Source organism: Periophthalmus magnuspinnatus, chromosome 24, assembly GCF_009829125.3.
Source record: "Periophthalmus magnuspinnatus isolate fPerMag1 chromosome 24, fPerMag1.2.pri, whole genome shotgun sequence".
In the NCBI taxonomy this organism is placed as follows: Eukaryota; Metazoa; Chordata; class Actinopteri; order Gobiiformes; family Gobiidae; genus Periophthalmus; species Periophthalmus magnuspinnatus.
Window position 1 is genome coordinate 6069415 of NC_047149.1, and position 18525 is coordinate 6087939.

Here is an 18525-nt window from a genome sequence, read left to right on the forward strand (position 1 = left end):
ATGTTGTATAATTTGTTGACTGATCTCAGTTGGAGGGTACAACAAATCAGCCACAAGGTTATATTGGCAATATAACCTTGTGGCTGATTTGTTGTCTATAAAAGATAATTTTTGCCATATTAATCTTATGGCTTAATGTTTCACTGTGGAACTTTTGTAATTTCCACCAGCTGCTTGTCACCATACTTATTTGCTTGAAATGTTCCACAGATGGCATTAAAGTTATCTATCTTGCATTTATAAAATTGTATGTGTATTTTGTTGCTAAAATACTTGAATGCATTATGAGCGGGGCCACCTCTCCCCAGATCTGACCTATAACTTGGCCTGGTGGCGTCACTTGAATATGCATAGAGACAAGCAGGTGGTGGACCTTCCACCAGAAAAGTTACATAGTAAAAATTTAAAAAATATAAGTAATCTGAAGTCTGACAACAGTCGCAACTGTGAGATTGAATAATGCCACTACTTTTCCTATACTTTTACAAGCACATAGGAACAGATATATAACCATGAATCAGGAATTTGCACAATTAATTATCAGTTATTTATGTAAAGTCAGACTTTACCAACTCCTCTACCTCAATGCTTAAAGACTCTTTTAAAGTTATGACATGTCATGAACACAACCATTTAATCAAAATGTAAATAATGGATTTATCCTGCCCAAACTGTTCATGGAAATATCCATAGAATATGGATATATATAACAATGTTTCCATGGTATTTCATTGGCTTCAATCTTCCACAATATGGCATAACATTTATGCCACTCTCCATCGAGAATGTTCCGAAATATGGTTTTAACACTGTTTCCATGAAATCATACAGGTGACTTGCTCCCTCCAGAAAAGTTACATACTGTACCTTTAATTAGTAATTAACAATCATTTACACCTCAATGTTCAAATACTATTTACATTTTATGACAAGTTTCCCTGCCCAACATCTTAAAAAAAAAAGTTTTACTTTAAATTGCACCACTTAGGCTTTTTTTTTTACATGCAAAATTCAAAGCTGTATTATGAGTTCTTTCGTGCATTCAGGTGTATTGCCTATAAATCCCTGTATCTGCAGATAGTAGTCTAATGTAATTACAGGTGCTCCTTATGTACACTAGTGTGACAGAGTAAACAAAGTAAATAAATGGGACAATGGCAGCCACACATCTCATTCAGAGTGCTTCCAGGTGAGCCCAGGCAATAACACGCTTCAATGGGCCAGCCTACTCTTAGCATGGGGCTGCACTGGAAAATATTTGTTCAGTATTATTTAGTCAGAAAAAGGCTGTGCCTATCTCCCATCAATGGGAGATAGGCATGGTATGGCATATTGCTTTGTTTACTTTTATATGAATGTGTTAATAAATGGTGGATTTGTCAGTAATCTTCATCATATTTATATTACCAGGATAATATTATTATATTTATTAATTTTTTATCATCTATGCACAATGAGAAAAGAGAGAAACAGTTCCATCTGCTCTAAAATTATGCAGCCTGGAGAATGGACAATGAATAATCAACACCAACACACACCTTTATATTATTATCATTGTCAAGTGGCATTTTGTATCTATCCAATCAACTTACATAACTGGAGTATCCTAGAGACAACTGGACAAGGAAGCAACCATTTCAGTTCACAGTAAATTATAGTACAACAATACTAACTATGTCCCTCAGCACCATGATAGTAAAACGCTTCCATTAAAAATTGCCTCACAGCATCAATATAGGGTGTCCTAGATGGTTCAATATAAACAGAAGCATTAGATGTTTTCTGTTTTTCACTTTCTATTTGAATACTTGTGTGTTTAATGCCCTCTGCTTGCAACAGTGGGGATTGATGCATTTCAAAAACAGAAATTAGCAGCATGGCCTTTGTCAAATTCAGTTAATTCAGAAAAAAAAAAAAATCTTTCTCCTTGTAAGTCTGTGCAGTTAATTGAATTTTAATAGTGAATTAATGTATTACTCTATTTAAACTACAAAATAAGTTATACTCGAAAATACTAAATCACTCATCAAACTAAAAACGAATAAAAGTTATATTAGGTCTATCATTTTTTTTGACAGTAGGACTATATAAGTTAACTCAAACAATCGTGACTAGGATTTTTGCTAAAACTGAGCATCCCTATCTCTTTTAATGCATTTCTTTGTGTGTAATAGTAATTCTTTTTATATAACTGGGATGGAGGGTGCAGACTTGTTGCTAACCTCTTTTGTATTTTCCAGGACTGTCCTTCCACAGCCGTGTAGCAGAGAACTGTGAGGATGTCGCCCCATTTAACGAGGTGAGTGAGACAAACAAGTCTTATTTGACAAGATAATGAACAATTAGAGCTTATTGGCACAAAGCTTATTAGAAATGACACTCTTCGATGCTTCAGTATTAACAAGCTCCCTGCATGGTCTGTAGTGTGTTGTGAAAAGAGAGAAGGCAAGGCAGGTTTGAGATTGTAATATTAAATATTGTAATGAACTGATAATTTGTGTTTAGCTCAGAGTTGACACCTTTTGCTGTTCTTGTAACTGTTTATGTTTTGTTGATGTAATGGCTTTTGTATGTGACACTTGTTTTGCTGGAAAGTTGATGTGAACTGTGATCTGTTGGTCAGTTACTGGTCTGTTTTGGAGACTGGCTCTAGTGAGTTGAGACTGCTATTGTTTTGCTCTTGTTTTGGTGTGAGTTACAACCTACAGTAGCCCTTTTGTTCAGAAAATCAACAACCAGAAATAATTGGCATGTTTCCTTACACAAGAACGCTACAATATATAGCTACATATAGCTATCTAAACTAAAGTTGGGTTGTCAGAATATCAGTATTGGTCCAATATTGAAAATGTAGCCAGTTTTTGGCAATGATATTTTTCCGGCTCTGTCCCAGTCTCTGTGTGTCCATTTGTCATTCCCAGTTTGTCCACACTGCATCACATTTGTCTTTTTGAACCAAGTAAAAATATGGCTGTATGTTTACACAACCATACAACTGTTTATTGAAATACCAAATAAATACATTTTAATATTTAAGCAAAAGTGAAAAGTAAATTTGGGATCTTAACTATTACTTTTTAAATTTGGGGTCCATACTATGGTTTTCAGTATCAGTATCTGCAAATATCGGTTATCGGCAACAATAGCAAAAACATTGTCGTCGTATTGACTCAAAAAAACATCTCTAAGATAAGCTGTGTCTGCTATACATTTGTACAATACATCTGCTTACAATTTAAATACATTTTTAAGAATACACGTTTGCTTGATAAAAAACAGTAATTATTTCTATTTAATCTAGCTGACTGAATCAAAACTCTGAGCAATGTATTGACACAATACAATACTCATGCATAATGTTTCCTTTCTCCAAAGAAGGCAACAAAACAAAAGTGCAGTCAATAATGAATTTTGTAAAGTATAGAAAATAAACAGACAAACAAACACACAATTCGGATGTATTTGTCATATCTACATCAGGCTGCAGCCCTCTTGCTGTGCACTTTGGTCTTTGGCATCTCTATGTGTCATAGTTTGAAGGAAACTCCCTTTTTTCAGTACAAGACACATTATTTTTCCTTAATCCATCCAACCTCTCCTCAGCAGGACAGGGTCAGGTGTGGAAGCAGTCTTGGTTGGAGTCGGGAGTTAAGTCTGAAGGAAAATGAATTGTATTTTGTTTAGGTGCAGCATAAGTTGACCTTGGACACTCTAGTTTAGGCGGCTCAGAGAATTGTCAGGGTTTCCACAACTGTCTAGCAACGTAACAAATTATGAAAAGCTTAGGCTAAGCTAAGCACACCAAAAAAAAGGAACCAAGAATACATTATAGCCCACGTGAAACAAAAACAAAATTCTAAAACATGTCTCTCTAATTTCTGGGGTATCATAAACTAAACTACACACAATTTATTATTTCTAGGACCTATAGCAGGGTAAACAGGCACGCCAACATCTATAGCAGGGGCTACACCTGCTAAACCACTGTTCCATCCCATTCTCACTTCTTATCATCCAATTACTGCAGCAATCAGGAAACAGAGGCAAAATGGATCCCCCTCTCCAATGACCTGTGTCCAACCAAGTGTGTGTGCTAATAGCCTTCTCCACTTCACTTACTTCACTTATTTCTGGACACATGGAGCATAGTAGGCAGCCTGTATAATAAATCACCTCCTCAATGGTGAGTCAACTCGACATTTAAAAATAGACCCATTTTAGAAGTATATTAATTAGGAATTGGTAATGTACTACTTATATCTAAATCTTCCTATCTTGGGTTTTTCGCAGATATAGGGGAAAAATGGACTTCCCAGATTGTCCTCAGTGCGTTTGATTTTTCTTTTTGTAACAAGATATTGAGCAAAAATGGAAATAGAAGAGCAATTAGGTTGTTTTCACACAAGTTACTCTCAGCTGATTGCCGAACTTATTTCTATGACAACGAGCTTCAACCGTCTTTCACCTTTGGCTAAATTCCGTGAGAACATGTAAGTGCTGGTGGTGGAGGAGAAAAAGCTTTTTGAATGACACACAGACAGAACCAGGCTCACCTGTGCAGACACACCCAGGCTCACCTGTGCAGACAGAGGCAGGAGAAGACAGTCGCTGATATTAAGTTGGTCTAAATTGCCTTGTCAGACAAACATGTCAAACAGCATCTCTGCAGCGCCCATTCATGGAGATATACGCGATCTGAGTGCTTTGTGCCCAATTCCAAGCACTTTTACGGTCACAGCGGACTGCGTAGGTCAGCCTGAGGTCAGCAGCGTTGACACTACATTTAGCCCACTCCGCCGTTTACTGTGGTCCAGAATGTAACTGTTGTGTTCACACCGGCCCAAGCACCGCTCTCAGAGTGAATGCTCTTTTATGTCGACCTGACTAGTGGCAGTGTGAAACCAACCTCAGACCAAAAATATGGCTGTGTGATTACACAACAATGCAACAATTTTTATATGGCACATTAATACATTTTGTTATTATTTTGTGAAAAAATGAAAAGTGAACAGTTAATTTTACAGTTAACAGGCAATTTTTATTTCAACTTCAGATAAGTAACATAATATCGGTTACCACCCACAGCATCAGTATCAGCTCAATTAATCCATATGGGGTCATTCCTAATTTCACATGTTAGACTAGTTTATAAGTATTGTGGCTGCTATATGATCTTAGAAGTAAAATGTGATCTTTAGGTTTCTCTTAGTGAAAGGTAAAATGTTGATTGATGCAACACAAGGAGACACATGCAAATTCACCAACATTTTTATTCAAAACAATGTTTGAGGGATATACACAAATAAATTAATAAATATACACATTAAGGAGTAAAGAGAAGTAAACCGCAGAGAAGAACAATGTGTCTGTTTGTGCTTTGAAGCTACAGTACAGCCGACAGTTCAGACTCAGTTAAAAGCCGGTAAAAAAAAATAACTATGCGCTGTTGGGTTCCCTTGCTGAGAGCTGCTTCCTTTGTAGATAGCTGGAGCTGTTGTTTTGGCACACTAATCAGGCAAATGGCCAAATACAAATTCAGTAACCTGCACAGTCAGAGGAAATGTTTGGTTAATAACTGACATTAATATAAATTGCTCATTATTATGCAATGTTTTAGTTACTGGGAGGTTAATTTGGGTTGTCTTTGGTAATATAATGGTAAAGATGTTTAGTAGTGTGCATGACTAATCAACTAATCATGATATCGACTTTAAAAAGTAATTGTAGTCATACTTTGATCATTGTAATCGTAATCTGTACTATTCGGACTCTAAAACACATAGGAAATATCAGTGGTGTTTAGTCTCACGATACAAAAATTTCAAACTCAATTTTGATACGAAGGAATAGACTCAATACTGAATACCAATTTTGATACCACGATCACTAATAATAGACTTTATAGATATTATTATATTATTATGTGATTTTATACATTTAGACATAGTACTTTCCTTTATAGTCCCATGTGGCCTTAAATCTGTGTAATCAGTGTCTGGAAGGTTCCACAGTGGTCCATGGGTGTATACTAGTCTATGTGTGTTATACTTATTCTGATACAGCTCAAGATCATTCTAGAGATATTCAGGAACCTTCATTTATGTCCTGTGAATGTGACTTTTTTAGCACTGATAGATGCTCAAATCAGTATTTAGTTTATATACTAGTTTTAGTATTGATTAGTATCTGATTTTTCCATACCTTAGTGGCATAATTAAATCAAAATGCCAAAAGAGAATAAACTGTTTCTTAGTTTCAGCAATAATACTACTTTTTTCATAAATGTTCTCTATATGGAAGCCTTCAGTCACCATAGTCCAACCTATATTTGTTGGTGATGCATTTAAAAAGTCTCTTTGCCCAGTAGAAATAATCTTTTAACTACTTGACTAATTGAAAAAATGAATCGCTGGACTTATCCACATGGAAAATAATAATTTGTTAAGGCCAAAATTGACGTATAAGCAACAATTAGTAACATCTAAGGAGCAAAGGCTGCAGCCATGATAAACTCTATAACCTAAAGGAAATCAATATTGGTTGAGTGTTAGGCCAATCAGTTATTGGAAATAGACTATTTACTGGCCATTTTAGATCCTGGTCTCATAATATTTGTTACGATCCAATTGCATTTTGCTTGAATAAGTCTTTATGTATATTGATATGGGTTGATAGGCATTGGATGGTATGAAGCATCTGTAACATTGAAGCCTTCTTAAAACATGTCATATTATAAATTTAACAACACTAAAGTAGTAGGATTCTTACAGCTTACAGATGACGAAATATTTCTCAAAACAAATGTATTTGATTTCAGTTTGCTATTTGAAATCATTAGGCAAGGCAAGTTTATTTGTATAGCACAATTTGTACACAATGTAATTCAAAGTGCTTTACAGAATAAGAAAGACAAAAAAAAATCACAGTACAACAATCAAAAACATAAATAATCAAAAATAATCATGAAATTAACATTAAAAGAGAAGAGTGCAGAATAAAAATCTTTCAGTCATGTGCATAGATAAACAGAACCATTTTGAGACTGGTTTTAAATATTGTCAAAGTGAAGGCCTTTCTCATTAGTTACATTTTGCAAAATTTCAGTTTCCCTTTTTTTCTGCAGTAATGATGAGCTTGCACTGGACAGTACCCAGAGCTGGATTAACATTCAAATACATAGCCCCAATTCACAGAAAACAGTAGCTTGAACATCCAGTCCTTGATAAGCTACAGTAAGTATAAAATTCTTTATGACAAGCTGACCCTATGCACTGGAGTAGGCCTGGTCTGTCGTTAGCTTGACTCAACATCACTTAAACCACCCAGGCTTCCCTCGGGCTGACTTGTGCGTTCGATTTGCAGTTTACACTTGCGTGGGGGTGGTTGGCTGGTGCCTTCTCAGAATACCAGGCCAATCCTTCGTCACATCCAATGCTGACATCTCCATCCACTGCGGGACATTTTGCACGGCTCACCAAGCTTCAGGCCAGTCCCGGAGTTAGCGTTAGCAAGTTAGCCGCATTAGCCTCAGAGCTGAGTGTTGCTTTATGCATGGGCTAGTAGCAGTAGCGCCTTTGAACTCTATGCACATAGATGAGATGGGGGATGTCTCTATCCATTATTCATGCCATATTGGGAGCGCTAGCTTTTAGCGACGACACACTTGGGCTTTCCCTTTGGAGGATGGTCGGACAGAACTAGAGCACAAAAGAAAACTGCAGTCTTGGAGCAGTCTTGGAGCTAGCGTGTGTAGTTACTTGCTGAAACAGTTGGATATATTTTGGCCACAAGCAATTTTGAACTCGTGTCAATGTAGAAATACTGTATCGGAATAGATACTGTGTGGTTTGCAAACAGATTTGAGCTGTGTTGTAAATGCGACTATTATTATGCAAAGATAATGACGTGCTTCTCTATGAGCATTTTGTGCTGCAGTTTCACATGCAGAGTCCCATTTCTTCTAATTAGCATGGTTTACGTAATGTTTGCTAGCCCCATGACTTTTATAAAATAGTTTATCAGGTGCCGTTAGCTCATTGTTCTGGGAAGACTGGTGCAGGGAGAATGAATGGTTTACAGCTTGATGGATCTGTTATTTTATGTTGTGTCCATTATGAAATTGATTTCTGTAGCTCTCAATCAGTTTGTATATTACATACCAGATGAGGTGTTGAGCTGCAAAAATGTCTTATACAAACATTATGCAAAATGAGCTTTTATGAGCTTTTAACTGTGTTATAAGGGTCTTTGGTGTAATGACCCTCAGAGTGCTGTAGGGGAAAATGAGAATTGTTCTCTAGTTTTGAACCAGAAGTCAATGGACACATTTGTATTTTTAAGGTGTTTTACTACAGTATATGACATCTTTCTATTTTTTATACAAAGAAGTATCAGTGAAGTGACCATTAACACCATTATGTCTCATGCCAGAATCAAACACTGCCGTGCAATCAGTTTCTTATTTCACGTGAAGTGGAGGTCATTGGTCACCCATCATTTTGAACAAAAAACATTTTCTGAACTCATATTAACAGAATTTAGTGCTCACTGATTCTTCAGAAATCAATGAGGACTAAACGGCATGTTTTTCTGTCCCCTGTGATATTTTTCTTTTTCCTTTCTCTTTTTTTCCTCGTAAGCAGCTTTATTTGTTTTGATAGGGGCGGCCCATGTATGTCCCTGATTGGCCAATCCAATCGTGCCCATCTGAACTCTGGAGATTTACCAGTGATCAGACTGACATCTCATTTTTGTATAAACATGTAGACATAGGACCATGTTAGTTTTGGCATTTTTTGTATCCTATCTTATATCTTACCATTACATAAGGCTTCTTTACTTAATTTCTGTATAAACCATAATTGACTTAAGAATGTACATTGAGTTTGCTTCCACTCCACTTCTCCCTTTCTTCATAATCAGGAAGCAGGCAGACTTTAATTGAAAGCACTGTGTTATCTGAGAACTTATCAGACACTGAGTGCTGAGAGCTTTATAAACTAATACAGGTACCCACCTCATGTACTTCCTAACACTATTCTTGCATCATTAGCTACATGCATTAGAGTTGCCAGATTGAGAGACTCAAGTTTCAGCTCTGACCATAGCTGTGGAGAGTGAGGTGAACTTTTGCTAACTTTGGTAATATACAGAGGATTCAGCAATGTTTCTTGAAGGTGCTGCCCCATAGCTGCAAACTTTTAATAAATGATGAGTGGGGCAGAATATTTTACTGGAGGCCTCGTGACTTGGGAGTTGCAATGTTGTTGAGAGGTTAGAGTTATATATATACGCAATGTCTTGTATTCTGCTATCAGTGATCTTATCAGTTTTAGCTAAAGAATGGTGGTCTTTGGTCAAAATGCCTCACATTGGATGAATCCAGATGCATAATCTGGATAAACATGCAAGCTAAAGAGACAAAAGAAAGAATGTTAACACTCTATAAGAAACAATAAACTATTGATACTTTCCTACTGATGAATATTCCCTGAGGTTGTGATGTAAACTAGAGGCACTGCTCTGTCTGAAGCGCTGTTACTCAAATTAGACTATAATCTGAGTTTTATTTGAACACATTCTGACCATAAAAAACTGACTTAGTTGAAACTACAACAGGTGAGCTGATTTTGTACTTAAATCTGTAACCAATAATATAACAATCACAAGCTAGCTAGCATTAGGCAATAGTTTTTCTGGTTTTATATTTTTTCTTATGTTTTAAGACTTTTTTGGCTGTGTTTCCTAATGTCTGCATTGTGTATCCAAGGTAACTGCTGAACACTGATTGTCACTACAAAGTGTCAATTGCCAAATGTTAGATGCACTTAAGTATACTGAGTGTAAGGCAAGGCAAGGCAAGTTTATTTGTATAGCACAATTCGTACACAAGGTAATTCAAAGTGCTTTACAGAATAAGAAAGACATTAAAATCACACAAATCAAAACATAAATAATCACAAATAATCATCATAAAATTAACATTAAAAGAGAAGAGTGCAGAATAAAAACCTTTCAGTCATATGCACAGCTAAACAGAAACCGTTTTGAAGCCTGGATTTAAAACATTGTCAAAGTAGAGGGCCTGTCTCACATCTTCAGGAAGACTGTTCCAAGTTTAGCTGCATAAAACTTAAACGCTGATTCCCCATGTTTAGTCCTGACTCTGGGCACCAGCAGGAGGCCGGTCCCTGAAGTCCTCAAATTGCGAGATGGTTCATATGGCACTAACATGTCGGAGATATACTTTGGACCTAGGCCATGGAGAGACTTATACACAAGCAGAGCTGCTTTTAAAGTCTATTCTTTGAGCTACAGGAAGCCAGTGCAGAGACCTGAGCACAGGACTTATGTGCTCATACTTTCCTGGTTCTAGTCAGGACCCGAGCAGCAGCGTTCTGGATGTACTGCAGGTGTGTTAGGGCTCGTTTGGAGAGACCAGTGAGCAGGCCGTTACAGTAGTCTAACCTACTGGAGACAAATGCATGGATAAGTCTCTCTAAGTCTGGCTTTGACAGTAATACCTTTGATTTTTGCAATGTTTTTAGGTGGTAAAAAGCTGCAGATGTTATTGATTTGATGTGGCTGTTAAAGTTCAAGTCTGAGTCCATTATTACCCCTAGATTTCTAGCCTGATTTGAAGGTTTTAGAGAGAGAGACTGGAGGTGACTGCTGACACTTTCTCTATGTTTCTGTGGGCCAAAGATGATGACTTCAGTCTTGTCTGAGTTTAGCTGGAGAAGTTGTTTTGCATCCACACACTGATCTGTTGGATGCAGTGGCAGAGTGAATCCACTGGTCCATAGTCCACCTGCTGCTAGTGAGACATAGATCTGAGTGTCATCTGCATAGTTGTGGTAAGGACACATTATTGTTGCGGTATTAACTGGCCTAACGGCAGCATGTAGAGATTGAACAGCAGGGGTCCCAGGATTGAACCCTGGGGCACCCCACAGGTCAGGGACATTTTATCTGATATACATTTTCCAATTCAACAAAGTACTCCCTGTTTTCTAAATAGGACTTGAACCAGTTTAGTGCCGTACCAGAGATGCCCACCCAGTCCCCTAGTCTCTGTAAGAGGATCCCATGATCCACAGTGTCAAAAGCAGCACTCAGATCTAACAGGATCAAGACTGAGACTTTGCCTGCATCAGTGTTCAGGCGGATGTCATTTGTCACCTTGATAAGAGCAGTCTCAGTGCTGTGGTGGGGTCTAAAACCTGATTGGAAAACATCAAAGGAGTTGTTCATTTCGAGGAAGTTAATAAGCTGTTGGTAAACAACTTTTTCAAGGACTTTGCCTAAGAATGGCAGATTTGAGATCGGTCGATAATTGTTCAATATTGTGGCATCAAGACTGCTCTTCTTTAGGAGAGGCTTGATAACCGCAGTTTTCAAAGGGAATGTTCCAGTTTGAAGTGACATATTAACTATGTGAGTGAGTGGTGACAGCAAACTGTTGAGCACAGACTTTAAAAATTTAGTGGGTAACACATCGAGGCAGCATGTAGATGAACTCAGACTGGTGACAATCTCTTGGACAGTTTTATCAGTTACAGGTGCAAAGTGAGTCAGCTCTAAGTGTCTAGGTGGGTGCAGGGTTGTTATTTGCGTTGTGGAATTTATGGCATTTTTAATGCCCTGAACCTTGTCATTAAAGAATACTGCAAACTCATTGCACTTAGATGTGGAAATTAGTTCTAACGGCAGTGGAGCTGGGGGGTTTGTTAATCTGTTTACCGTTGCAAACAGGATACGAGAGTTGTTACTGCAACTTCCAATAATGTCAGAAAAATACCTTTGCCTTGTTCTACATAAACTGTGGTTGTACATGTGCATCTTTTCTCTGTAAATTTCATAATGAACCTGGAGCTTTGACTTGCGCCATTCCCGCTCGGCCCTCCGGCACTCCCTTTTCTGTGCCCTGACCGAGTCATCATTCCTCCATGGCGCTTTCTGCTTATCTTTAACCATTTTAACCTTCATCGGGGCAATGGTGTCCAGAACATTCAAAACACTCGAAGTTACAGAGTTCAACAAATCATCAACATCAGAACATGAGGCATTTTCAAAGTGTATCATTTCCATGAACAGTGCACCTGTTTTATCATTTATGTGTCGCCTTCGAACAACTGCAGGACCAGCCGCTGGTTTGGGAATAACAGACAGGTCAAAGAAGACACAGAAATGATCAGACAGAGCAACATCCACCACATTGACATTTGAAATATTTACTCCTTTGGTAATGAGCAGGTCCAGAGTGTGTCCTCTGTTGTGGGTGGGCTCACTGACATGCTGAGTCAGACCAAAGGTTTCAAGGACAGAACTGAGCTCTTTAGCGTTTCTGTCAAACACATTATCCACATGTACATTAAAATCACCTGTAATGACTAAACCATCAAAGTCAGTGCATACGACTGAAAGCATCTCAGTAAAATCATCAATAAAACTCAGACAGTGCTGGGGAGGTTTGTATATGACTAAGTAGAGTATGGAGGGGGATTGTTTTAGCTCCATTTTGAATGAAACATACTCAAAAGATGAAAACACTCCAAATGACAATCTGTGAGTAACTAAATTATCTCTAAAAAATGCACACACACCTCCACCCTTTTGTGTACATGATGAAGAATACAAATAAGAAGCTATTGTCCTGTGCAGAGTATGTTCAGTGCTCCCTCGACATCAACACTGTTCTCTAAACTATATTTGGCCTCAGGTTGAAAAAAAGAAGACTGTGTATCATTATAATAAATTAATATATTGCTGGCCTAAATAAAACATGTGACAAAAGGCAGTGGTAACAATAAAACAGTAGTTGTTTGGTAAGGCTACCAACTGTTTAAAAAGTACAGAAAACACATGCATATTATATTGATATATTGATGATAATGTGGAGTTGTTGGTAAAAGCCAAAACAACATAAAAAGTGACTCATTGTTTCAGGCATCTGAATTAAAAGAGGAATGTCTCTTGTACAAAAACTAAGTCATTATTTAGAAAACTCCAAGCCATTTGCCCTGGGAGGTCTTTTATAATTACACTATACTTTTTTTTTTTGCTTATTATTATATTTGTCATTTTTTTACTAAGCAGAGACTGAAGGGTAATGTTCACAGTGCAGAATAGTGAAGTCTAGTGTTAAACCGTTTCACTGGGTGACTCCTTTTGTGACTTGAGCTAAGCATTGATTATGTTCCTTTTTAGGAGCTACTTCCTGACAAGTGCATTGTTCATTATCAGCCACCATCTGCTTCTCCATAGCAGAGCTCACAACACTAATTACACTTATGTAAGGGTCCCATATGAAGAGAAAGAGATGAGGGGACAATATTTAATTGTTGGTGAACTAGAAATTCTAAATCATGTTTTTTTTTAAAGCAGATCTACTGTGCTTATGTCTGCTCTATAGGTATGGACATTTTAATGCAATATTGATCTAAAACAACTTAATAAAAGAAGCAAGTCCGCTGACTTCTGCTTTAGAAAACAGCGGTGCCCAGTGGAAGATGACATCGCCGTAAACATCATCACAACAAATGCCGTTTAGCTCACACACTAGTGAGCAGCAGATTTCTTTTTCATTTGAACCAAAATGACTTTGCAGCGCTGCCGATTACGAAAATCATGCGATTACCGATTAAGAAAATGTAATTGGAGAACGAAGTATGAAGAGAGCAGTGGCTGTATACTGGTGGAGGTGAAAACAGATCAGCAATATGGCGTTTTGAAAATAAGCAATTAAAGATTGCTCACAAATCACTCCAAATAAAAATTCGAGAGGGTAAATGGTGAAAGGAAACAACTATAACATGGTTAGAAGCTCTGAAAAGTCGATTTAGCAGAATAGGTCTGATTTAACAAATAAACTGTCAATTAAAGGGCATGTACTTGATTTCAGGAACATCTCCGCTCACTTAGTCCTTTCTGTGATAGTGCACCATGACACAGAAACAGCTGTCAGGCAGGTGTTTCCTTATAGTTCTCATATCTCTGTTATTACTGAAAATGCTCTTAAAACTTTTGAAAATGCACCATGACAGAGAATGAAGTGTTTGGGATAGTGTCTGTCAGCTGTGTTAGTTATTACCTGAGAAAAAAATGTAAAATGATTAGATTATCAACTTATTTACAAAAAACAATGCAGGATGTAAAGAGCATTTATCTTGGCAAGAGTAAACTAAAATCAGGTGCTGGCCCTTTAATCTCTTGGAATTGTATCATGACAGAACTAACCACATGATAATTAGTCCTATTTTAAAAGATTAAGTAATTTGAGTTTATGTTGTATTATAAATAGGCCCTAGCTAGTCTGCCCACAGCATGTGCTCTTGTGCCTGAGCAGGTAAAGACACTGCAGATACATCTAAGAGCCTGCAACCTCCAAAATTTATGAAGCCGCCGTCAAAACCTTTTCCTCAATTTTCTGCAACATAAAGCCCAGTATATCTCATAGTCAGCACTTACACTTACCTTGTGTAAAAGGACACTTCTCTATTTATCATAAATAGATTGAATATACCACTCCTGTAAGTTTATTTCTTTGTTTCTTTGTCGCTGTCAATAAAAGCACAAGCCAAACTCGAGCCTTTGTCACCTTCACTTCTAGATAATCTTTCCTAAAAACCTCATGGTCATGGCAAAATAAGCAGTTGTTGCAAAATGTTGTAATTTATGTGGCCCATGTGTATGTTAAATTGTGGTAGATTTTAAGATCCTCCTGTGTGCTCCAGGCTTAACAGTTTCTTCCTCATATTTTGTAATACTTATCCACCCATAGTGACAAAACTGTGTTTGTGGGGTAAGCTGCAGATGTTAAAGTGGTAAAAGTGAATTGCAAGATTGTACAAGTGCTTAGAGATAATGACATTTCTTTACATTTCATTTTTATTTGTTGTACAGGTCTCAGGTCACCCTGTGGTGATGAAGAGGAGTCACCGCTCTCTTGTTTAGGTTAAAGCTCTGACTCAGAACCACAGTCTCTGCAAACCACCTGATGTGTCGTCACATTTTCCAACTTCCGACTAAAAGTGTGCCATGTCCTTCCCTCTGCCTCTGTGGATGTGGTGTTTGCCCTTGCTCCCCCTCCCACTCTCTGATCCAGCCTCAGCTCCTCAACTTTTCTCCTCTTTCTCTCCTCTAGTGCTTCTTATCATTATAATCCAAGTTACAGAAAGTAAATAGCAATTTTCTCACCATTTATTAGTGAAACTTAAGCACACTGACGTCGCATGTGTTTCTGCCAATAGCAGTAATGCGCTCATGTGTTTAGGTTTAATTTTATTAATTTAGTTTTTAAATACAAATCCAATTTAACCACCTCACACTATACTTACCTTTCACTGGCAAGCTTCCAGGTGTATTCTAGTGAAATTCATAAATGAGATGCATTGAATAGGCTGTCAGGTATTGTTGGGCCTTGCCAAATATATACTTGGAGCACAATGTGATTTGTGTCAATACAGGGCTGTTCTAATGCAGCTATAGTCCTGGGCATTCTCTTTGACATGAGTTAAATGAGTTGAAACTAGAGGAGAGTCATGGATGGAGGGAATTGAACAGGAGAGGAGCTGTGGGAAGGGACAGACAGCCCAATTACACCAGCCAGGCTGGGAGGATAGGATGGGGATTTACTCTGGGGAGAATATTTGTGTGTTTAAAGATATTGTCCTAAATTAACTTTTTGAAAAACTTTATCATGTTATAATGTTGTTGTCAAAAACATGTCCGAAAAGCAGACATCCCATGTCACCCAGGCTCCCACATGGCAAAAGCTTCATACCAAACAATGCACTACAACTTCACAAAACTGATCTGATTTGCAGTAGTTTCATTAGCGAGATGTGCGCCGATTCATTCATGTTTTATTTATTTATAATTTTATTTGATTTCTTCTCTCTGGCACTAGCCTCAGAATGTCATCCATTTCTCATTTTGTAGTAATATGAAGTGATTAATACCACAATCATTAGCAGTATCAATATATTGATACATCCCACAGAAAGAATTGATACTGAGAGGAATTATTTTGATTCTAAAACATTTACCCATAAGAACTTAACAATATCAGTGTAGTTATTGATAGACTACAACGTACCAAAAAATCATTGGTATTGTATTCTAACAAAAGTAATTTAGCTTACTAAAAGTGAGAAGAATTCCCACCTTTTTTGGGTGTTTAAAGTTTGTAAATATGCAGAAGACAATTTATTGAGAATGATTTATGCATCACATTTTCACAGCCCACTTAAACCAACCTTCACCACAGAGAATAAAAGTTGTGTTCATTGACGTGGGCAGGAGGTAAAGTTAGGTGAAAGTACACACAGCCAAGAAAAGTATTGAATTATTTAGATGCAGAGATGCCCATGTTCTACAGCAGGCGCATCTGAGAGATGTATGAATTCTTTCTCATACATCTCAGAAATGCCTCCTCTAGACTCCCACAGAGAATATTTACTGTTAAGTCTGACTTAGATATTACTTTATATATACTTTTATATATATTCCAGTACGTCAAACAATACTTAAGGCGTTTCTGCTGGGCACTTGAACACACAGTGAGCCTTGCTGTTATAACAGCTGGTGGACCAAAAAATGCAGAAAAAGTGAACCAAAAAATGAATAGGTTTTATTGAAAAAATAGACAAAGGCTGGGAGTTCAGATACATAAAAGCTGAGACCACCATCAACACTTCAGGAGAGTCAGGAATTGGACTAGAGGCCGAGTTGGTCTATGGGTGTGAGTCTGGTCCAAAAAATAGGGACTGATGAAAATGAAAAAACAAACTAGACTAGAAAACAGACTAGGCCAAGTAGTGACAATACGACAGAGGACAAACTGAGGATCTGGCAACGTGTGGGTGAATGAGCCGAGTCTTTAAACTGCAGAGGTTGTAGTTTGATTGACAATGGGCTGCAGGTGAGGAGTGGGTAGAAACCGTTGGTGCGGGTGGTGACAGACTCTTTGCCCAGCTCCAGGCACACAGACACACAGAAGAGAGGGGGGAGACAGCACAAGAGAGCACAGGGAAAAACAAGAATCCTGACACTCGAACAGTTCATTATCAAGTTTCATTTTTGATCAAATTTGTTCCTGAATGAAGAATAAGTTATTTAGAACATTTGAGTATTTCCCCTCTGTGTTTTAAACTGTGTCCCTGAAATATAGTTTGGAATAATTCTTGAGAAGAACCCAACTGATTTCACTATATGACATGTATTTCATTATTATAAAATGTAAAAATTGTGAAAGTGAAAGAAGTGAATGTGTCCTCTTTAAAGTACTAATTCAGTTTTGTAATTGTGTTTTTGGTTGGACAAATCCTGAATCTGTTGCTGCCACACTTGTTAGTATTTTATACAGATATTGTTGTATAAGCAGCTCTAGAGGTCGAAATAGGCCTGGCACGATAAATAATATATATTGACTTATTGTTTAATATATGAAAGCTGGAACAATTTTGGGCCTCAATATTTATCGTGTGGACAGTTTCTTTGTAAAAGCGGGGAGATTATGGGGAATTTTTGTTGTAATATGAAAAGATTTGAGCTGTAGAGAGTTGAATAAGTCTCTTTTTATAACTAATTATTGGCATATTCTGCTACTTCTTTGTTACAGCTGATGTCTTTTAATGAAACAGTTTATTTAAAAATGGTTCTCTGGGATTACTTGCATTATTTAAATTTTAATTAGACACTTAAAGTAGGTTCAATATTATCGTTTATCTCAATATTTCTCTTTAGCAGCACATTGTGCTTCAGGATGTGCTATTGTGATAGGTCTGCCGCTGTGTGCTGTCTGCATATACAGTAATTGGAAAGCGTTTTATTTTCTGAAAATCAGGAAATGAACATTAGCATGCTAACTGCTGTTAGCTTTATTAGCATAAAGTCACTGTGGTGAGGTAAGTGAGGAATAACTTTAGACCACTGCAAATGGTTTAAAATGGACTAGTTTTGTTTTTTTACATTTTTAAGGCAAGGCAAGGCAAATTTATTTATATAGCACAATCCGTACACAAGGTAATTCAAAGTGCTTTACAGAATAAGAAAGACATTAAAATCACACAAATCAAAACATAAATAATCACCCAATCTGCAACTCTCTCACCCACTCGTTTGCACCCTTTAAAAACTCTCTCTCTTTAAACACTGTCTTGCTCAGTTTAAGAACTTTCCCATTACTTTACAAAACTTTCCTGTCATTTCTCAAATCCATCAGTCCATGTTTCTTTTGTCATCATAAAATTACCATTAAAGGAGAAGAGTGCAGAATAAAAACCTTTCAAGACAATACAAATCAAGTACAGCGCCTTTAATCTGAAATGTAGATAGTAGTTTTAGAGATATCTCATAAAAATAAAATATTGACTCGAAATATATTGCTTTTTTTATTTTAAGACAATACATTTGAAATACAATTGTTGATTTAATGTAAAAATATTAAAATATTTGACAAACTACTATTTTTTTAAATCATTTTTATGTATAAATTGCAGCCACATACATTCAGCTGAATAT

General features: G+C 37.1%; 1 protein-coding gene across 1 annotated transcript in view; it reads left to right on the plus strand.

Annotated features, from left to right (window-relative positions):
* otofa (otoferlin a) overlaps window positions 1-18525 on the plus strand; it is a 155381-nt gene that overhangs the window by 6495 nt on the left and 130361 nt on the right. Inside the window, 1 exon segment of the mRNA XM_055232387.1 lies at window positions 2241-2299. Within this exon segment, the coding sequence (XP_055088362.1) occupies window positions 2241-2299 (59 nt within the window).